This window comes from Schistocerca piceifrons, chromosome 9, assembly GCF_021461385.2.
Source record: "Schistocerca piceifrons isolate TAMUIC-IGC-003096 chromosome 9, iqSchPice1.1, whole genome shotgun sequence".
NCBI classification, from domain to species: Eukaryota; Metazoa; Arthropoda; class Insecta; order Orthoptera; family Acrididae; genus Schistocerca; species Schistocerca piceifrons.
The window spans coordinates 202570009-202594500 of NC_060146.1; the positions used below are offsets into that span (position 1 = coordinate 202570009).

At 40.4% G+C, this 24492-nt stretch overlaps 1 protein-coding gene across 1 annotated transcript in view; it reads left to right on the forward strand.

The window, feature by feature from the left end:
* LOC124717021 (inositol-tetrakisphosphate 1-kinase-like) overlaps positions 1 to 24492 on the forward strand; it is a 94592-nt gene that overhangs the window by 51138 nt on the left and 18962 nt on the right. The window contains exons 6-8 of the mRNA XM_047243675.1: positions 11590 to 11633; positions 19435 to 19594; positions 22376 to 22618. Of these exons, the coding sequence (XP_047099631.1) occupies positions 11590 to 11633; positions 19435 to 19594; positions 22376 to 22618 (447 nt within the window). The remainder of the gene's footprint in view (positions 1 to 11589; positions 11634 to 19434; positions 19595 to 22375; positions 22619 to 24492) is intronic.

Here is a 24492-nt window from a genome sequence, read left to right on the forward strand (position 1 = left end):
GTTTCATATCCCTACAAACTGTTACACCCAGGTATTTGTACGAGTTAGCCATTCTGAGCTGGGGGTCACTGATGAATATTTATGCAGCTCCTTTCAGACAGCACTTCATAACAGATAATTGCATCATCTATACATACTCTAAGGTTACTGTTAACTTTTTTACTACATTCTGTGCTGAGGGCAGCTTTTATTGTGGCTGTACTGCTCACCAAATGCTGGTAGCTGTGCTGAGAGACGACATTCCGGCTGATATGAAATACTTATCTGATTTTTCGAAAACTGGTAGGTGAAAAAATTTGGTCTTAGCTCATCTTACAATCTGGTATCTTCACTCGATAAAGAACTGAATTTCTTTTCATTGTCCATCATACTTCCTGCCCTGCATCAAATTAAGTAAAACATTGCACAAAATTTTAAAGATTTTGCAGAGGCAACTGCATAAACTTAACACATAGTTCATTTTAGCTCCTACATTGCAGCGAATAAAAAGTAGGTAAGATTTCAGAATTTTATTTAAAATTGAGAGCAGATTGATATCTTATTTTGTTCTCGAATTATTGGGTTTTATATTGAACTAACCACCATAGTGCACAATAATTTCATTCACATCGCGAATTGTGCGATCGTAACAATCGGCGTATCTCGTTAACAATTCAAGGTATGGAAATGAGGTTTTTTGCACACAATACCCCACAGTAAGGCACATCTGTTGGATGACAAATAGTCGAAAGATTTTTATTCACTGAGATAGGGAAGTGACTCTTCTGCAGCAATGAGAGTTCAGCATCTCAGGACACACACAGACATCCGTAGCAAAGCAGGAAAATCCAAGCTGGTGCACTCATACATGTCCACAGCAGCTGGGGAACAGTGTAGCAGGACGCGTATACACGTCCACAGCAGCAAAAGGATTGATATCACCTGCAAGTTTGTTAATATACAACATGAACAGCAAGGGTCCCAACACATATCCATAGGCACACCTGAAGTTACTTCTACATCTGATGATGACTATTCATGCAGGATAACAAGTTGCATCCTTTCTATGAAAAAAATCCTCAATCCAGCTGCAAATTCCACTTGATACCCTATAGGATTGTACTTCTTGACAATAAGCATAGAAGTCACACTGAGTCAAATGATTTTCAGAAATGTATCTCACAGGTTTATGACAATGAGAAGTTCAGTACGATAAATCTCCTCAGAGTCTTGACACACTAACGTAGACGCTTTGTGCAGCACAGTGTCTTGCACGAAAAAATGGCAAGGTGCTACTCCTGTGCTCACTGTCATCGTCCGTGCACCACTGTCGTTGCACTGCATCACGGGAAGCCGTTGCAGTGGTCTCCGTGTTGGCAGTCTTTGGTGCTCCAGATGTCCCATGTTTCAGTGGGTACTTGTCTTCTTGCAAACAACCCCATTTCACGACCTTATGTGACGGGCAACATGATCGTGGGCAGCCGAATGACTGATGTGTCTGTCTCCTCTGGCACTAATGTAAAATGATAACCTACAGTCTCGATAGACCACGATACTGTGACTGCCAAACACCGGTACGTGCCGGTAGAGATTTCTTCGTATTACAAGAGGCATAACATGATCTTCCATTGTGATTTCCAAATGTGAAACCTTTTATGTAATCTGTACTTACAGGCAGAATGTCGATGCTCTTCTTGCCGTACTCACCACACTGCACACTCTACTTATGAGCCGCACTATATCGACTGTCTCGGCCGCACGCAACAGACGGCATCGAGACCGAGCCGATTGTTAGTGCAGCATCTTAGGTCGCACATTACTCCCGCCGATATAATGAAGCCTGCACCTTCAAACTGATCACGCTCCCTGTGTCAGTTCCCGTATTTTTGTGTGTTATCTCCCGCACTTTCCCGGTGCCACACAATCTTACATCTCTAACTACGAACCTCTCCCCACCCCCCCACACTTTCCCTGTTCTATGCCTGTTCGCACCCACTAAATCACCTCATCCAGTCACATTTGCCGTCCCCCTTACACTTATCCATCTTCAAACCTGCTACCCACAGTAATATACATATATTTATTATTGATTAGTTATTCTCTACTTTGACCCTTGTGACTTCTCGCCAATTTTAGTGAGTTTTCGCCTTCCACTATCTTCGTCTTCCTCAGATTTCATCTCGTTTTTTTCCCGCTTGTGCATCCATTTTGTCCTTTTCGTACTTTTGATGCATATTTGAGTGTATTTTTGCGTAATTTTTCAGACGTAATTCTACTTTCTTACATAATTTTTCACATTTTTTGCACCACCGTGGATCCTTGCTCCTTCCATCTGCATCAATGCAGAAAAGTTTCCTTATCCGTAGCCAGAGCCCAGTCCCACATACTGTTCCTGCATTGTTGCTTGGCTCATGAAATCGCCCCTAATGGCCTTACCATCAAATTACCCATCTCTGGTTGCCACCCCTCCTTCCACAATTACCTCCACCTGTTCAGATTCCACCAATCCTTAACCCTCACCAACATAGTCCTGCAAAACTATATCAACCAAGCCCAATCCTCCTCACAGTACCTGCTCTCCGCCCGCAAAATTCTCCTGCTATGTAATCCCAAGTTCCTGGAACCCATATCACACATTGAAACTCTTGTCCTGCAGGAACTTGAGCAACAGGCGTAACACCACCTCAAAAAGCTTCTTATCCTACTCCTGCCTCAGAGTGCTACTGTCCACCACTTCTACAACAACCTCCAAACCTCCTCCCCCCCCCCTTTCCCATAGCTGACAAATCCTGTCTCGCAGACCTACTACACTTAACCCCCCTCCAAAACTCCTTCCCACCCCCACACAGAACCCAGAACCTAAACAGACCCACAACACAGTTACGAACCTTTCCTCCAGAAGCCTTAGTCCCACAGAAATATCAGTCCTTTCCAAAGGCCTCACCTTTTGCCCCACTCCCAAATTCAACCATGCAGGACTAGTTAAAGACCTTCTCTCCTTCTCCCGGTCCCTACAGTGGAAACACTTTTTTGCCACCAACCCGACCAGTCAGACTCAACCAAAGACCAATATTGATCCTTGCCGAACTCAGTTCACTCCTCCATCCAACTGTGATCCACCCCCACTGCCTCCAAACCACCCCATTAACTTTCCAGAATTTCTTAACCTCGAACCCTGGCTCATCATCATTCCCCAAATCCCTCAACGTGCAAACTAACCTTACATCCACAGAAAGAAGTGCAGTCCACCATCTAAAAACTGATTCTGACCTTATAATTCTACCTGCTGACAAAGGCTCCACCACCGTTGTTTTGAACCACAAGGATTACGTGGCAGAAGGATTCCGTCAGCTGTCAGATACTTCCACCTACAAACCTTGCCACAGTGATCCCATTCGAGTAATCCATCAGGATCTCCAGTCACTACTTAAATCCTTAGGCCCATCCCAGAACCTCTCCCCAGAGTCCATCTCTCTACTTACCCCTACCACTCCCTGCACTCCCACCTTCTACATGCTTCCTAAAGTCCATAAGCACAACTTCCCAGGACGCCCCATTGTGGCCGGTTACTGTGACCCCACTGAGAGAATCTCTGCTCTCGTAGACCAACACCTTCAACCTAATACCTGGAACCTATCCTCCTATATAAAATATACCAACCATTTCCTCCACAAACACTCCACAGTTTCTCTCCCTTTACCACACGGTGCCCTGCTCATCACTATTGATGCCACCTCCCTGTACACTAACGTTCCTAATGCCCATGGCCTTACTGTTATTGAACACTACCTTTCCAGACGCCCTATGGATTCCAAACCAACAACCTCCTTCCTAGTCTCCATGACCAACTACATCCTCACCCACAATTACTTCTCCTTTGAAGACATTACCTACAAACAAATCTGCGATACGGCTATGGGCACCCGCGTGACACCATCCTATGCTAACCTATTCAGGGGCTATCTAGAGGAATCCTTCCTAAAAACCCAGAATCCTAAACCCCTCACCAGATTCATTGATGACATCTTTGCTATCTGGATTGAAGGTGAGGACACCGTATTCACATTCCTCCAGAACCTCAACAACTTCTCCCCCATTTGTTTCACCTGGTCCTACTTAACTCAACAAGCCACCTTCCTAGATGTTGACCTTCACCTCAGAGATGGCTACATTATTACCTCTGTCCATATCAAACCTACTAACCACCAGCAATACCTCCACTTCGACTGCTGCCACCCGTTCCGTACCAAGAAGTCCCTTCCATACAGCCTAGCCACCTGTGGTCATTGCATCTGCAGTGACGAGCAGTCCCTCTCAAAATATACTGAGGGTCTCACTGAAGCCTTCACTGACCGTAATTATCCTCCCATCCTTGTACAAAAACAAATCTCCCGTGCCTTATCTTTCCAGTCTCCCACCACCTCCCAAAGTCCCACAGTCCAGCCACAGAGGAGCATTCCCCTCATAACTCAGTACCATCCAGGACTGCAGCAACTGAATTACCTCTCTGCCAGGGTTTCGATTACCCCTCGTCATGCCCTGAAATGAGAAATGTCCTGCCCACTATCCTTCCCACCCCTCCTACAGTGGTATTCCGCCGTCCACTGAACCTGCACAATATACCCGTCCATCCTTACACAACCCCTGCTCCCAATCCCTTACCTCATGGCTCATACCCCTATAATAGACCTAGATGCAAGACCTGTCCCATACATCCTCCTACCACCACCTACTCCAGTTCGGTCACTAACATCACCTATCCCATCAAAGGCAACGCTACCTGTGAAACCAGTCATGTGATTTACAAGCTAAGCTGCAACCACTTTGCTGCATTCTGTATAGGCATGACAACCAACGAGCTTTCTGTCCACATGAGCGGCCACCGACAAACTGTGGCCAAAAAACAAATCGACCCTCCTGTTGCTGAACACGCTGCCGAACATGATATCCCTCATCTCAATGGCTACTTCATAGACTGTGCCATACGGATCGTTCCCACCAACACCAGCTTTTCTGAATTGCGCAGGTGGGAACTTTCCCTGCAATACATCCTACGTTCCCGTATCCCTCCTGGCCTCAACCTCCGTTAGTCACTGTCCTCACTCATCCAGCCCCCTCCCTGTTCCCATTCCAGCACCACACAGCCATCATTCCACCGCTACTTATCCCCTCCCCCTCCGCACCTTCTCTCCTGCCCTCCGTCTAAACTGCAACACTTCACTGCCCACCACTCCCACCGTACTATCCCTCCCCCTTCCTGCCCCAGCGTCCTCCTTACCCCCACCCAGTTGCCACTCCCATCATGCACTGGTGCTGCTGTTCGCAATGTGGTTTCAGCTCTCTGAGACTGCAGACGTGTGCAAGTTGCGTTTACATGTGCAAGTTGCGTTTACGTGTGTGTGTGTGTGTGTGTGTGTGTGTGTGTGTCTAATGCTGACAAAGGCCTTAATGGCTGAAAGCTTTAATTGTGTGAATCTTTTTGTTGTGCCTATCGCGACTCAGCATCTCCGCTATATGGTAAGTAGCAGCTTTCCTTCTCTGGTATTGGTACATTCAATCCTGGATTTTCCATTGTTTGATGATGTTACTCCGATGTATTTTGTGCAGTTCTGCTGAAATGCTAATCATTTGTGTATTCAGACATATAGTACACTTCATACCAGTTTGACATTTGTTGCCGGCCACGTTTATAATATTGCAGTTTTAACAGTCAGCAGTGTATTTTCTGTGTTTCTCAGTGACGTATGTAGTTTTCATGCTGATTGTTGCCGCAGAAAAGCTGGAATGTACATCACAATAATAGGGTTTCTATGATGGAAATGACAAAGGAAAAATGAAAACTGAGTGCAGACATCCACTCACCTGAAGTTGAATAAATGAGCAACATTTCAAAAGTTCTGCGCACTGTAAGATAAAATTGGAGAAAATATCTTTACAGGCCTTCAGTATAATCTCCATTCTTGTTTATGGCAGCTTTCCAACATTTTGGCTGCTTCCTTATTCCGGATAGGGCACCTTCATTGTTGTGCTATCTGAGTGCTCGGGTCACCTCACTGGAAGCTTCATCATATGTATCAAAACATTTTCCCCAGAATTGTTTCTTCAGTTTGGGAAACAAACAAAATCTGATAGGCTTATAACGGGATCGTATGGCGGGTGCGGAGGTATTTCCCATCTGTATTTGTTGAGCATTTCTCTCACTGGTAGGACAATAAGCGATTTTGCATTATCGGGCAAAATGTGGACACCAGCTGCAAGCTTGTCAGACCGTTGACGAATTTTTGATGGCCTTCCACTTCTTGGGCTGTTCTCAGTGCTTACTCAACTTCACGGAAAGAAGTATACCACCACGATACTTTGCTACGATCCACTACACCGTTCCCTCACACCTCTCACAAAGTGTTGTAAATTTCTGTTGGGTTCTTTCCACATAGGGATTTGATTTTGATTTAGGAAACTGGTCACTATGTGTAATCCAATCTGACTCCATTTCAGGTTCCACTTTAAAATTGAATTACTCATGACACACCCACACAAACTAGCAAACTCATGTACGACAATAACTCCTAAGGTCTCACTCACAGCTGAAACGAATTTTGGCTTGATTGTGCCACCGTAATGGTTGCATGTGTACAGTGTGCAGGAATTTTGGAATGACCCTCATATACTGTAGGCAGTGCACACATTTAAAAGGTCTTAAAATCACATTAATGTTCAAGCTTTTGATATTTTTTTATTATGTTAGTACAAAGTTATTCCCTCCATTTGGGATTGAGCGAGGTGCCACAATTTGCTACCAGCATAGTCTGAAAAGTTTGCAGAATCACCACCTGATGTCAGTGCTGGCACTAGGCTCCATTGTAATAATAGGTCATCCTTTGTGAGTAAGTATGATGCATCAGAGATCTGTGGTGCAGACATCTCTATGTTGTTGTTTCCATGGGGTGGTTTCTAAAGATGCTAAAAATCGAGATTTGGGTATTTGTTAAGTAATCTGTAAAGAAAAATATGAAAGCAAAGGAAATTTGTGCCAATTTACAGAAAATGCTGGTGCTCTTCTCCATCTTATTCATTTGTTGTCAAGTGGACAAAGAGGTTTAAATTTGGTCGGGAGAGCTTAGATGATGATCTGCGTAGTGGTTGGCCACAATGTGCCACTAAGACATAATTATTGCAGAAGTGCATAAAATGGTCATAGAGGATCACCAAATGAAAATGGGGAAACTGCCGAACCTGTAGGGACGTCATCTGAATTACATTTTACAGTGAAATTGGCTATGAGAAAATGATCTGCTAGATTGGTGCTATGACTCTTAACACAGGATCACAGATACATTAGAATGGAAATGTTCAAACAATGTCTGACCCATTTTCAGAACAACCAACAATATTTTGTCTGCAGGTTTGTGACCACAGATGAAACATGGGTCCACTACTGTAATTCAATGGGAAAGACCATGGTGTCAGTTTTGTTGGACAGTAAAGGGATTCTTCTGGTACATTATCTTCCCACTGGTAAAACAATTATGGGACAGTACTATGCTAACTTCCTGGACCAACCATCAAAAGATACCCAATAAAGACCAGGTTTGGCAAGGAAGAAAGTCATATTTCATTAAGACAGTGTACATCTACACACGAGTGTCATTACCATGGTAAAAATACGTGAACTGAGGTATGAATTGTTACCACACTCACTTCATTTGTCTGATGTGACTCCATCAGACTCCCATCTCTTCCCCAAACTCAAAATTTTCTTCAAATGGGTTTTCATACTGGCCACTGTGGGACCTGCAGATACACCACATCTTTCACATGTCCCCAGAGGAAAAAGTCCTTGGAGGTGAGGTCCAGCAACCGTGCTGGAAACCCCTGAATGGACCAGCCCCATCTAATCCGTCAACATGGGAATTGTTGGTTTAGCGCCTGTTATGCCACCGTGGCATTATGTGCAGGGCATCCATCATTTTGATACCACGTTATTTGACACAAATGAAGGGCTAGGTCTTCCATCAGTACAGATAAGGTACATCCCAAGAACTGCTCGTACTGTCACCTGTTAGAGTGCCATCAACGAAATATGGATCAATGAAGTGGAGTCCTACAATACTGTGTGATACATTGACATTCCACTGATGTTGATGTTCAACTTGGCAAATCCAGTGTTTGTTTTCTGGTGACCCATAGTGCATATTGTGTAACGTGATGTTCCCAGGGTTTGTAAATGTGTCGTCATCAGTAAACAGTGCCCTACACATAACGTCATGGTTTTGCTACAGAACCCACCGACAGTATTCCAGGCAATTGTGAACATTGTTGCTGTGGAGGCCTTGATGTAGTGCCACGTGATATGGATGGTCCTATGTGTGTGCAGAATATGCACCATGCTTGTTCAAGAGATTCCCATCTGTCTCTCCATTTCACAAAAACTTGCATGAGGGTTTACTGCAGCAGCCACCAGAACAGCTGCTTCATAAGTTATGCCTGTGCTCTGGAGCTGTGTTCTTGGAGACACCTGCTGTGTCGTGCAAAACCTTCTAACAATATTCATGGAGGTAGAGTGAGTTGGATGACTTCTATTAGGGTACCACTCGACATACATCTGTACTGCACAGGTGCCATTTTGGTGACATTCTCCATACAATAAAATCATGTCAGCTATTTCCTCATTTGTGAATACCATGTCGAATGCCTAGAATAGATGGACATGTAAATTAATATCACAATCACAACAGTGATACAAATTACAGTGTACACTACACCGGTGCAATGTACCTGTACACACTTCCATGCAGACCAATCTGCTTCATAGTGAGCTGTTCCCACACACAGTGCTGATTGCCACCTGTCCCTGTACACAACTGCAGAGGCAAAGTGTTGATTGGGCGGTATAATGGGGCGGCGTACACTAGCCAGTACTCTTCTGTTGTCTGTACATAGATAAATACAACATGCATAAGGGACATCGTTATGTCATATTAATGTTTCTGGCAGGAATCCCTATTATTACTTTCAGCCATGCGATAACATTAAAAGTAAGAATACGTACGTCAATCACATCGCGATTACGAGGAACGTGCAGGTCACATTTGCATCACGGGAAGTGCAATAGGGGTGTGCTTCATTCATTTTGCACCCCAACATCGCATTCCAATTTCTCAGGATGCGATGCACCCACCACCATTACTATAGTGATTTCTCGTGTTATTGATAGCGTATGGAATAATATGGGGTCTCCATTTTAAAAGATACAAGTTTGTGTTGGAACCAATATTTGCACATGGTTTAGAACTTTTGTAAGCCGCTGCTGTACATTCATACCTGTAAAAGCCGTTTGTCAATATCGGTTGTGGTTCCAGAGATATAGGTGGTGAAAAGTTTAGGGGGGACACCTTGTATGTGACCTGAGACTGAGATTACTGCTGCATTCTTTGTTTTAAGGTCTGTCAGTTTTTTTGCTGCAATAATATCAGTGCATTGCCGAAGTGTTTTTGTGATGCAATTGGAATTTTTACAAGTATATCTGTGGGTCAATGTGTCTAAACAACCAAACAGTTATCAAATATTAATGTAAACATGTGTGAAATCTGCTGAAAGGCACTAAGTGCTGTCATTCTCAAATACTGGAGGAATGTAGTCTGCGTAATTTGTAAGCTGTGATCTCGAGTATATAATTTTCCTGTAAAAAGCTTTACAGTGCGACCACATAATGTGACAGATGTTCTAGCTGTTACTTCTTTAATGATTATTAATCCCTAGTTTGAATTCTGTATGTAATTTTTTAATGTGAATTATTTAAGAGATATGCTATTGCCTTTTTAAATAAACATATTTTAGTTACCACTTTCAAATCCTTGGGAAAATTATTTAATAATTTTAATCTCATATGGAAAATACTGTTTAGAGTTTTTCAGTTCTTAACATTTGGCAAATGTAAGCCCAAACTGTACCTTGTTCCATGACCATGTTTTGAACTATTCAGAATGTAAGTAGAAAAGGGAGAAGGAAAGTCTGGACTGCAAAGCCTGTTCTCCAGAGGACATGTGAGCTTGAAAAATTACCCACAATGCACGTGTTTTGCCGGCCTCTACTCTGCGGACGTGGTTCAAATGGCTCTGAGCTCTATGGGACTTAACATCTGAGGTCATCAGTCCCCTAGGACTTAGAACTACTTAAACCTAACTAACCTAAGGACATCACACACATCCATGCCCGAGGCAGGATTCGTACCTGTGACCATAGCGGTCGTGCAGTTCCAGACTGAAGCGCATAGAACCACTCGGTCTGTGGACGTGACTGCTTGCACAATATTCATGTGTACAATCATGTTTAAACAGAATAGGGTGGATCTCATTCTCACCTGTATGAAAGTGCTTTGTGGATTCACAGACAACCAAGTGGGGAGCCCAACTGATAATCACGTGAAGTTCTTTTGAATAGTGTCTCCTGCTCAGTGAAATGTTGTAATTTGTTCGTCTCATAAATAGTTAACTGGTGAAAGAGCTGCTGTAAACACTCATTGTAATTTAAATGATAAGACAGTTATGCAATGCAATGAAATGAATGTAATTCAGCAATCTGGGTCAATCTGGAACTACTCTTAAAAAATTTATTCTTGTTCACTTGTACATACATTCACAATGTAAGCAGAGGTGAGCCACTATGTGTCTTCTCATTAAAGGAAAACTTGTCTTCAATGAGTAAATTAATAGCGTCAACAGAAGAGCAACATTTATATTGCTTTATCCATAATTTCCAGCTTTTATAATGAGTTCGTTTACACATATGGGCAATTTACTTTCACCTAAACTGGATGAAAACAAGTAATACAGCATCACCGTGTCAGTCTAAAATACAGATATATACATTAATCATTACAAAAGGACATAAAACACTTGATAATATAAAAAAGTGAATTTAAACTGTCTATTCACATGTTGCAAGTTGACAACAAACACAGTAGACATGTGAAGCAGACGATTAGACTGGCACATACTGTGTAGAGATTTTCTTGTAGCCGGACAATCTGTCATGTGGAGCGCTGCAGTAGACAACGACTTTCTTGTTCTGTCGCACGTGCCGCGTAAAATAGGCTTAAGAGAATCCAGAAACCAAGGGAGAAGAGACCAGCCTAAATTAACATCGTATGACTGGCGAGAACTTAGTGTGAGCGGTACTGAAATGCTGAAGCCCAAGTTGTGTTCCACTTAAAATAAATTGTAGTTCATATCACTTGCTTTCAGAAAATAATTTTTCAATATTTCCCATCCATAATAGCTCTCATTTGTGTCCTTGTTTTTTCCTTTGGAGGGGATGTTTTAATATAATGAAACCTGAGATTCAGCACTGGTTTTAAAATTATCTGTCTATTAGCTCTTATTCAGTTTTTCCCATTAAAGTGACCAGTGTGTACACACACCTGTTTTGTTGCAAGTGTTGTTAATATTTGGTTGCTGTTGTTGCTTTGAAATAAATAAATTTGTATAGTCCCATAAGAAAAGAAAATCCATAAATTGCATCTGTGGGTGTATAATGAGAATCTCAACTTGTAGTGATTTACTTTCAAAACATTAGTGTGGTTTTCAGTAGACATTGAACTTCCTGTTACAGTGTGCAAGCCTTCTGTTGCCCATGGATCAAGCAGAGCTCACAAGGTTAGTTGTTTTGAAATATATATAAATGTTGTTTGTGTGTGTGTGTGTGTGTGTGTGTGTGTGTGTGTGTGTGTGTGTTTTACAAGTGTATGCATGTGCATGTTTGTGTTTGCAGGGAGTGAGTGGAACCATTAGTCTAAAACAAAGATGATCATATTGTAGATTTATAGCAAGGTCCCTATTATCTGGGTTAATGTGGATCTGAGACTGTATGCATAATTCAGAATACACATTTTTACCAGAAATTGCTATTTTCTGTATTTACAAAACATACTACATGTCACATTTGAAAACCCACAGCATTATTTATGTGTTACTTGCTGTAAAATTACAAAGTTGCACTTAAAATAAATTGTAGTTCATATCATTTGCTTTCAGAAAATAATTTTTCAATATTTCCCATCCATAATAGCTCTCATTTGCTGGAGAGTCAAAATACACATTTAGTCTAACAGATTTTGCCTCACATACTCAGATAACTGATCGACACATTTCAGTGGCTCAGAGTGCACGGTAATGGGTTCCTCAATTACTCTTCTTTGCTCTCTTTTTCTCCTGGGCACACTGCATTCACTGTGTCTGCGTCACATAACTGCTCAAACCCTGATTCCTGGGCATAGCTATATAACCAGTTTCGGGTGGTTTCATCATCTATATATTCACAATCATATACTTGTATTCTGAATGAAAATATTTGTTCTAATTATATCAGAATACTTCCAGCTTCATTTTTTTATTTCTTTCAAAAATGCACCAAACTATGTATGGATAATCCACACCCAGGTTATTAAAGCTTGCTGTACTGTCAAATGTACAGTAAGATTGATTTTAGCATTTTTGTATGCAATATTTTGACAAGTGACTTACACATCTCTTCACCTGGTGTTGCAAGCGAAGATCTGGGACCTGCCCTACCTGCAACCAAATTATCTCAAAACCTTCACTGAAATCCCTTGGTGAAGAAGATTGGATAAGTCATTGATATATTGTGTAGAAAAGTCATAGTCACACTTCAGCTGGATACATGGAGGTATATTTTCAAAATCATAACTGGGGGAACCTCAGAAATAAGAACAACTAAGTAGCATAGCTATTTAAAATTGCCAGGACTATATTAATAATTGTTGGTGTTGAGTAAACATTTTCCCCTCTCACAGGGTGCTTTCAGGCTTCTCATTTTTTGTATTATACTACTGTATATCTGAATTAAAAACTTGATCTTTATTTGTGTATAACTTGCAGTCAGCATAGAAAGTATTTTCAGTAATTTTTTAAATATGGTATTGTGTAACTACAGATCAGCTTTTTGATTGAATTCAAGTTGTCCTAGCAGATAGAAGAAATCATCAGATGGGAAACTAGCTCCATCCATCCACAACTTGCATTCTGGACTCTGTATCTCAGGGAATAATTTATGTAGAGAGGTATAACTTGACACACATGTGTGAAAGGATGTGGGGTTTAATTGAAACAAAAAATTAGAGCAAAAACTGCTCAACAGGTGGTGCTGAACAGCAACATGTTAATGACATCACATGAGAATCTTGTATAAAATTCAGTATGATGGGTGCGAGCTATACCAGTACATTACAGGAGATGACATCCCTAGCCTGGCTGATAAACTCATTCTGGAAGGGACAGCTTTTATGCAGGATGGCGCTTCATCCCACATTGCTACACATGTGAAAGATCTCTTGTGTGTGTTGTCGGGTGAGGATTGCGTGCTGAGCTGCGACTTCTGTCATGCTTGGCCTTGCAGGTTCCCAGATTTCAATCTGTGTGATTAGTGGTGATGAGGTTGCCTGAAGGCACAAGTCTACCACATCATCCGACCTGATTGGAGATGCTGAAAGACAATATCTGACAGCAATTTCTCACCATATCCGCTGACATGCTGTACAGTGCTGTTCACATTGTCCCTCAACTGTAGGTATTGTTGATGAATGAATGATAGACATGTTGAGCATTTGTTATAAACAACACGAGTTGTTATGCTTATTATTGTTTTTGTATCATATGAAGCTAATGGTCATTTTGTACATTTTGTTGTGGCTTCAATAAAACCCCATGCCTTTTCAAGCACATGTTAATTTTACCCCTCTATCTTCATGTGCTCCTGAAATGGCACGGAAAATATATAAGTAGAGCGAAGAAGAATGGGAATCATTCTAGTGAAAATGTGAGCTGCAAATAGAGAAGTCCATTGATGTAAACAGCTTTGGCAAAGTGCAGATTGTTATGACCTGATACCTGGGAAGGAGCTTCTCTTAAACAGTGATGCCGGTGAGCTGTACATGTGCTACTGTTTTGACATTTCTGGAAAGTGTGCAGTAATAAAAATACCCTCAGCTGTATGTACCAATTTTCTATGTATTGTGACCTGATCAGTGATACAATCCACCATCTTCAGGCTCCTCTACAACTCATGGTGATCACGTTTTCAGTGGTGTATACACTGAGGAACAAAAGTCATGGAATACCCTCTAATATTATGTCAGATCTTCTTTCGCCTAGCATAGTGCAGCAACTCTATACGGCACGGACTCAACAAGTCGTTGGAAGTCCCCTGCAGAAATATTGGGCAACGGTGCCTTTTTTTTAACTCTACATAATTGCAAAAGCGTTACCAGTTCAGGGTTTTGTGTACGAACTGACCTCTCAATTATGTCCCATAAGTGTTTGATGGGATGCGTGTTGGGCGATCTGGGAGGCCAAATTATTCTCTCAAATTGTTCCAAATGTTCTTCAAACCAATCACGAACAGTTGTGGCTCAGTGACAAGGTACATTGTCATCTATAAAAATTCCATAGTTGTTTGGGAATATGATAGGTGAACATAAACATTTCCAGTCAATAATCAACTCACTTATACCAGAGGACCCACTCCATTCCATGTAAATACAGCCCATACCATTATGGAGTCACCACCAGCTTGCACTATGTCTTGTTGATAACTTGGGTTCATGGCTTTATTGGTTTTACACCACACTTGAATCCTACCATCAGCTCTTAACAACTGAAATTGGGACTCATCTGATCTGGCCATGGTTTTCCAGTCATCTAGGATCCAACTAATATGGTCATGAGTCCAGGATGGGCACTGCATGCGACACCATGCTGTTAGCAGAGGCATCGCGACGATCATTTTCGCCACAGTGTCCTAACATATACGTTCCTCGCATGTCCCTATTGATTCTTGTGGTTATTTCACGCCATATTGCTTGCCTGTTAATACTAACAACTCGACGCAAATGCCACTGCTCTCAGTTGTAGTGTGAAGGCAGTTGACCACTGTGTTCTCCTTGGTGAGAGGTATAGCCTGAAATTCGGTTTTCTAGGCATATTCTTGGCACTGTGGGTCTTAGAATATTGGATTCTCTACCAATTTCTGAAATGGAATGTCCCATGCATCTAGCTACAACTGCCATTCCACATTCAAAATCTGTTAATTCGTGTTGTGCAGACCTAATCACTTCAGAAATCTTTTCACATGAATCACCTCAGTACAAATGACAGAAATTTAACAGAAAGTGGTTGAAGAACAGTAAAACCACAAGTTGGCGACGAGGTGTTGGACATCCACACTTCATCACTGAACATGAAGGTGGAGGATGGGAAGCAGTCTATGGTAGTTCTGACAACAGAACATTATGCTCATACAAGCATGAGTTTTATGAAGCAGACCATTCAACATATATTGTTGAACATGAGGCTCTGCAGAGACAACATCTACATTTTCCCATGTTGACTGAATGACATTAACGATTACAATTGCAGTGGGTCCTGGGTCAAAGAGATTGGATGATGGATCAATGGAAATTTGTTTCCTGTTTGTTGAATCATAATTCCTTTTCACCACTGTCCAGGCGAATGAATGCTCAAAACACGCACCATGCCATAGTCACTGGCCACTTAAGGCTGTATTATGCTATGGAAAAAATTCACATTGGCTTTAGGAGCACCTGTGATACTAATCAAAGGCACTATGACAGCTGTACACTTTGTGAAAATTATTTCGGATCACCTGCATCTCTTCGTGCTTGATGTCTTTCCTGGTCGCTATGGCATCTTCCAGCAGGATAACTATCTGTGTCACAAGGCCAGAATTGTTCTGCAGTGCATAGAGGAAGATGGTGGTGAACTATGTTGATGTTTTTTGGCCACAAAAATCGCCTGTTCCGAAACTGGTTAACACATCTGGTATGCTGTCGGGTGCCAGCTCTGAGTTCAAAAACCACCTCCCCATAATTTACAGGAATTGCGTGGTCTGTGTGTAACATCTGACGCCACATACATGTGGAAACATTTTGAGGAGTTGTCAAAACCGTGCCACACGGAACCCACACCTTATTCCGTGCTACAGATGGGTAAACACACCATTAAGTAGATGGTTATAAAATTCTAGCTAATCAGTGTATGCAAATGATTTGGTGCATAGCTATGTCAGCTCTGTGAATCTGTTAGCAAATAATGCTGCAACACCAGAAAGCTGTATTGGAATGTGAAAATACCTGCAGAAGACTGTCAGTTTACCCACAGAAATGTAATGTGTTGTGCAGAAATAGGCATGATATAGATTGGTGATCATTATTTTAAACTGTCCTGTCTCGAAATGTTCATGTTGGGAAACTTAAAGTTGGACATCTGCAGAGAACTTAGATTGATTGAAAAATCCCAAGAAAACGTAAGTCTCAGAAGAAAGATTATATGAACGTGTGATGTCTTCTTTCGAACATGTTCGAAACAACATACACCACGCGGAATTCGCAGATGTGATCCATATTATGTAAATTGAAGGTAGAGAAGAGAGAAAGCAAAAGAAAGGGAAGGAACTAATGATAGCAATGACATCGGTACTTTAAATGGAATCAGTGGACTGAGTAAGAGGTTTATGAATTAATTTTTTCACATTGTTAACATGCTTTGTTCATTGTATCAGAGTGCACAGTTTCTAACCTGTTGTTGGTGCCAAGGACCTCTCTGCATTGCACATTTTTATGTTTGATTAAAAAAAGCAGTGTAAATGAGTGAAACAAATTAGTTGTCATTAGAGTAGTAGTGTAGCACTATTCAGTTATTAACACCACTCTTGTGCATTATTTTCTTCTGGTTTTAAAGCTATGACTGTTAAAGTGAAGTACATTTGCAGGAGATCTACTATTTTTCAACATGATTGGCATGATTAAATTTTAAATAGAAAATCATTAATTTCATTTCATAAAGATTCTACAGTTGCTTAGGTTTTTCTTTTTGATTTAGAGGCTTAAATATAACTGCAGAATATCAATACAAGAATACTGTTGTAATGATAATTTTTTAAAAAAAGACATTATCAGTGATCTTATATTAATATGATAATTATAAAACAGTCTTGATCGCAAATTTCTTTTAATCGGGGAGACCGGTTTCAATCCATAAGGATCATCTTCAGACTCCAGAATGGCAGATGGACTACCATGGAGTAAGCTGCACCGATCCACAAAGCTGAACTGACTGCTGGAGCCTCATTGAAAATATATGTACATGAGGTGGCATATTATGTAGTCATGGTGCTTAGTATTTTTTTTGCATAGAGTGACATGTGTTCTCAAACAAGATTTCCAAATGTATTGGGCAGACAACGTCTCCTCCTCTTTCCTCACCTTCAACATCACATGAACAGGAGGGCTCTGGTTGTCATTTCAGTGTGCAGTACTTCTCACTCAGGCTGTAGGGCGCTTCACTCAGTGTACATGGAAGTTTAAAATCTACAGTATAATGGAAAGGATGGAGTGCTACTCCCCATATAGAGGATACATTGAGCTGGAGACAATCACAACAAAAAGGCTGCTTTTGGCCACAGGACCTTCTTATAAAGTAGAAAACACCCCACATTCTCACAAACACAGCTCATACACATATGACCACTATCTGTGGTTGCTGAGCGGCCTTAGCAGACAGAGACAGTGGTCTCATGTGTGAGTTGTTTTTGTGTGTTTTCTACTTTTGAAGAAGGCCTTGTGGCTGAAAAGAGAAATGTTTAGCAGTCTTTTTTTTTCTGCCTGTCTGCAACTCAGTGTCTCCTCTATATGGTGTGTGCAGCAAATACTTTCCATAATATAGTTGTTATTCCATCTTGGGTTTCCCAGTGTTTGGAAAGTTTAGAAATGTACTTTCAGAAGGCCATAAATGCATATTATCAGAGTTATGGCTCGAATTTTCACATGGTATCAATTGCTGGGGCTGCCATCTTACAAATATGCTTTTTTTTCTCCTTAAAATATGAGGTCAACTTGGTAATTTGGTGATGTTTCCTTGTAAGACTTGCTTGAAACACTGTGTGTTAACACATGCAGTACTCACAGAGTCATGCTTCTCAAAATAATAGTTGTATGATCTTTCCTTATTTTTCATCTAAGTGCATATGTGTAGTTTCAATAAAGCGATCAAATTACAGCAGAATGGAACAGTGTGCATGCTTGACAATGGCAACAGATGGACATGCTACATCATTTTCAGTCTATTTCCACTGCAGTTGTTCAGTATCAAAGCCACAGTAATTACTTTATGATTTTTACCCCAAGAATCCTTATTCTGCTGGTTTTAATCACATTATTGAAACTCCACATTTTTCGTTCATAGTGCATAGTGGGGTACTGCATTGTAAGTGCTCTCTAGTTCTCATTTTTGACCTTTGCTGCCATTTACTTACACCTGAAGGGTGCTATTATTCACTGTACATTTAACCAAACTGTGCCTATTGTATGTAGAACTCCAGTCTGAATGCTAGATGAGGAGGCAGTTATAAATGTAAATTATTTCCATCATGTCTTATTATTTTACATAATACAAATGACTGTAATTGGACTTTTGTTTTATAACTGCTAATACCAATGAGGAATAACTGTACAGTGAAGTAAGTCCAAGCAGTCTAACTTGAAGCTCAGTCATTTACTATACACAGTATGAATGATACAACATATTATAATTGACAGTCACAGCCCTCAAAACATAATCCATAATCAATGAATTTGATATTGATTCTTTACACGATATTACTATTCCCAATTTGTTCAGACTGAACTGCATTAATTTTAGCTGGCTGATTCCAAAAGATAATTTTATAAGGCAAAACAGACTGCAAAAACATGCTTTTTCAAATTGAAATAGTTGCAAATGAAATGCTAAGCAGAGGCTCAGAGCTGTTAAAACAGGAAAATGAATACAAAGATGATGCCACACTTGCCACTCTTTGTGAGTAGTTTTTAATATATTTCTTTATTTATTACATTGTTTTGGCTGCTGCCATCATCCCCAACATTAGTGCATACCTCGGGTAACACTTGTATCTTTGTAAACATTGTGAGCTGAGTTGACAGTTGACATCCCACTTAGATGTACGTTTTGTTGATACTAACACTGAGCATTGTTTTACAAGTTCTACGTTTTTGTGAGTGTACTTTTTAAAAGTTTTTAAGTTTTAATTTTTGATCTTTTGCAGCTTGATATTGTATAACAAACGCCTCCCACTCTTATGTTCCTTTAATCTTAATTACAAATCTGATGATGATATTAGCTAAAATGATGTATTAAATAAAGAAGTATATTAAGTGATCTAGAAGGTTTTATTAACAATATATCCACAATGGTAGCAAACTCATTCAGGAAATCTATTTTCTATATTAATTTGCTAATTTCTGATGCAAAAAAAGAATTTACTCAACCTTGACTTTTGAGCAATAAAGGAATTTGGAGTCTTGCGAATCTTGTGTTAACAATATTCCAGTCCATCCTGCAAACACAAGTTTCTTTCCTTTTCAAGATGTGCCTCATCTTTAACGAGCGTGGAGTACGTGACTGTCAGCCTCCGTGTGTGGCTCAGAGCTTCATCAATCACAACGCCATCCTGTACAAGATATATGTGGTGGGAGACAGACAGCACATCGTCGAGAGGCCATCCCTCAAGAACTTCTACCCGTGTGGTGAGATGCGCCGTCTTTGCTGTTTTTGCGCCGCTTTAAACTTTGGACTTAGTGCTGTTGTTGTTGTTATTGTATTTGGTCCAAAGCCTGGTCTGATGCAGCTCTACATACTAGTTTATCCTGTTCAAGCCTCTTCATCTCTAAATGACTACTGCAAGTGACATCCATTTCAACCTGATTACTGTATTCATGCATTGGTTTCACTCTACGAAGATTTCGATTTTTACCCCCTACACTTCCACCTTCCCCCCACCCCCAATTACCAAACTGATAATTCTATGATGCCTTAGGATGTGTCCTATCAACCGATCCCTTCTTTCAGACAACTAGGGTGATAAGTTTCTTTTTTCCTCAGTCTGATTCAGTACTTCAATTTTCACCATTCTTCTGTAGCACCACATTTCAAAAACTTCTTTTCTCTTCTTGTCAGAACTAATTATCATCCATGGTTCTCTTCTGTAAATGACAAGAGGTGTCCAACCAGCAGACTGCATGCAGCCCAAAGCAAGTTTCAGTGTCTCCCAAAAAGTGTGGGTCTATCACATGATCAACAAAAAATAAATTCCATAAAATTACAGTTTTGTAAAGTTGTGATGACTGCATGCAGCCCAAAGCAAGTTTCAGTGTCTCCCAAAAAGTGAGTGTCTATCACATGATCAACAAAAAATAAATTCCATAAAATTACGGTTTTGTAAAGTTGTGATACATTGAATATTTTCAATTTGAAACTGCTGCTGCATAGTTCTCTCTCTCTCTCTCTCTCTCTCTCTCTCTCTCTCTCTCTCTCTCTCTCTCGCCCTTTCCCCCCTCCCCCTCCCTCCCTGCCCCCTCCCTCCTTCCCTCCCTTTTAGAGTAGCCCAAAAACACTTGTCTTCTCCTGACATGGCTCAGGTGAACTGAAAGGTTGGATTCCCTTGCTGCTGACAAATACCTTCATGAAACATTTCCTAACATTTAAATTTATAGTAGATGTTAACAAATTTCTGTTTTTCAGAAATCCTTTTCTTTCTATTGCCAGTCTGCTTCCTATATGCTCTCCACCTTGTCCCTCATCAGTTATTTTGCTGTCTTTTACTCTTAGTGTCATATTCCTAAAATAATTAAATCAGCATGACCAGATTTAATGTAATTACATTCCATTATAACACCTTGTCAAGACACTATCCATTCTGTTCAGCTGCTGTTCGAAATCCTCTGCAATCTCTTATAGAATTTCAGTGTCATTGACAAACCATAAGTTTATTATTTCTTCTCCCTGAACTTCTTTACTGCTTGCTCATTGTGCAGATTCAATAAAATCAGGAATAACCTACAAAACTGCCGCAGTCCCTTCTCAACCATTGCTTCCCTTTCATGCCCCATTTTAGTTATTGATTTTGTTATCCCGATCCAAGTACAAACATAAATAATGACATTCCAATTGGAATGTTTGAAACATATTATTTTCCAAGACAGTAATACAGTTGAATACACAAGAATTCTACTGGGTAGAAAGTATAGAAAATCCCTAAGACGTTCTGTCCATATAGATTATGTGATTCACTGATCATGTTATTTTATTTTTGTATGGTTTTTACAACACAAATATATAACCTTTCACAGTGCGTAACCAGTTTTAACCTCTTCTTACTGCCTATAGATAGGAAGAGGAAACAAAGAATCATTATAAAATCTACCAAGAAACTGTAGGAGGGAATTTGGTATGCTTAACCCTTTAACTGCTGTAAACAAGATAACTAGCCATGTTCCACCACTCCATAGGTGCAGAGGATGTCTTTAAATGCAGACCCTGGGTTTTCCTGAAGTGGTGTTGTTGTGTTTACGCGTCCCGTTCCACCAACCTCTCACTGCTGTGGTTGAGTTACTTCCATATCTCAGTGAATAAAAAAGTTTGGACAATTTATCATTCAACATCTTTGTACATTTCATACGCTACAGTATGTGACCTTAATCAACCATACACAAAGTTGACACAGTGTGTTTTTACATCTGCAAATTCTTTAAAATTGTGTGAAATTTTTTAGCTAATTTGATGCATCATAGTAATAATGGCATATAACAAAAATAAATTAAGTTCTTTATTGTGTGTAGATATAAGACTGTAAGATGTGTAAAAATCAATGTTACCATCTAATAGTTTTCTTAAAATCGAATGATAAGTATTTCATAGCGGCCGCAACACCACCTCTCAGCAGAGACAGCAGCATTTGGTGAGCAGTACAGCCATGAAAAAGCAGCATTCAGCACGGAATGCAGATAGCACAGCTGCACCAGCAAAAAGATTCAAATTACTCAAATTTAATTTATCCATAAGATATTGTCCCAACGAACCCTTCGCCCTATCTCTCCATCCCCCTGCTGCATCTTCAGACTGTCAATAGATAAAAAGAGCTGCCAAAGAATAATTATAGAATCTGTAAAATCAGCCAAGTAACTATTTACACTATGTAATAAAAATATACCTAAAGGCAGATACTCCAACATTCTTGTTGCATTTTCAAGAAAAATAAAGACAACAGCAGGTAGAGGTCAATGTTTTATAGGTGGAGTAAAATATTTTCTGTGTCTTTTCATACAATCTACATTTGTGAAAGGAATAGATACTTCAGCAGATTTTATAATTAAATTCTTGACACTAATGTTATGTGACTTTTTAAACAGTTTCAAAAACTTTTGAACAGTTTATAAGTTTCAGCATTTGCACACGAAAAAGGAAGAAAAAAAGATCGGAGATTGGACAAGGCAACATTTCACAAACATTTCTTCACGTGTGTTTCACAGATCGAGACACGATTTTTTACGACAGCCACGACGTGTCGAAGGCAGATTCGCAGTCGGCACTCTCTGTGCTGGATCCAGAGGATGCGGCAACAGTTCCCCAGCCACCGCCCCCAGACCCCGAGAGACTCCGGGCGGTTGTCAACGCACTACGCTCCAAGCTCGGGCTGGCACTCCTCGGCGTGGACGTGGTCGTCGAGAACTGCAGTGGCCGCATCGCCATTATTGACATCAATGCCTACCCTGGTGGGTGTACAGCATGCTTCGGACTGTTCCTCTGGGTTGTTTAATTGCTGTGCAACGTATCTGAGATCAAATTTATGAATGAATGAATTGAATATGCTTCATAAATCCAGTTATCTCTACTGTATTTGGATTAAATTCTCTGGTCTCAGAGTATAGAACACGAGTGTGCCGTCAGACTTCTGTCATCGGCATCATCCACCGTGTTACAGTTTGTTAAAAATTTTTGATGAGTCTGTACTTGATTGAGGGTTGTTTGATTATATGTAGTTTTACACCTTATATCATCGACAGTAACAGTCTCGGAGGTGAGGAACTATAGAGTCAGTAAAAAGATTCCAATACTTCGTTGGAAGATGCCCAAAATATTTTCTGTATACAGAGCTGCACGGCCTTAGTCTATCTACAGAACAGAATCACGAAACCACTGAAAGTTCCTGTGAGCTGTGTTTATTTATAGATAGCCATTTGTGGTCAAGTGACCGTATTTAGTTCACCTATGTATTAACAAAACGTGTAGGAAATTAGCAATGCTTCTTGCATTGCATGTTTAACACTACGTATCTACGGCTGGAAGACTTGTCTGGTGTAGTGGTAATAAAGTGTACACAAATTTTCTTCATGAATCATTATATCTATTAATGAAAACTGTATCGAAATCCTTGCAGATATTCCTGAGATTAACCTCTACATACAGATGGAGAAACAAGACAGAGGAATTTAATTCTTCGTAGTCAGCCATTTGTAGACTTAGAGAAAGCTTTTGACAATGTTGACTGGAATACTTCTTTCAAATTATGAAGGTGGCAGGGGTAAAATACAGGGAGCGAAAGGCTATTTACAATTTGTACTGAAACCGGATGGCAGTTATAAGAGTCAAGGGGCATGAAAGGGAAGCAGTGGTTGGGAAGGGAGTGAGACAGGGTTGCAATCTATCCCCAATATTGTTCAATCTGTATATTGAGCAAGCAGTAAAGCAAACATAAGAAAAATTCAGAGTAGGAATTAAAATCCATGGAGAAGAAATAAAAAACTTTGAGGTTTTGCTGATGACATTGTAATTCTGTCAGAGACAGAAAGGATGTGGAAGAGCAGTTGAGCGAACAGGATAGTGTCTTGAAAGGAGGATATAAGATAACATTAACAAAAACAAAATGTGGATAATGGAATTCAGTCGAATTAAATCGGATGACGTTGAGAGAATTGGATTAGGAAATGAGACACTTGAAGTAGTAGATGAGTTTTGCTACTTGGGGAGCAAAATAACTGATTATGGTCGATGTAGAGAGAATATAAAATGTAGACCGGCAATGGCGAGGAAAGCGTTTCTGAAGAAAAGAAACTTCTTAACTTTGAGTATAGATTTAAATGTCAGGAAGTCCTTTCTGAAAGTATTTGTATGGAGTGTAGCCATGTATGGAAGTAAAACATGGGCGATAAATAGTTTAGAGGAGAAGAGAAAGGAAGCTTTTGAAATGTGGTGCTACACAAGAATGCTGAAGATTGTATGGGTAGATCATGTAACTAATGAGGAGATATTGAATGGAATTGGGGAGAAGAGGAGTTTGTGGCACATCTTGACAAGAAGAAGGGACCACTTGGTAGGACATGTTTTCAGGCATCAAGGGATCACCAATTTAGTATTGGAAGGCAGTGTGGAGGGTAAAAACTGCAGAGGGAGACCAAGAGATGAATACACTACGCAGATTGAGAAGGACGTAGGTTGCAGTAGGTACTTGGAGATGAAGTAGTTTGCTCAGGATAGAGTAGCATCGAGAGCTGCATCAAACCAGTCTCTGGACTGAAGACCACGACAACAACAGTTCAGCCAATTTACTGAAAATATTGATAGATTATATATGCAAAGCTTCCTCAAG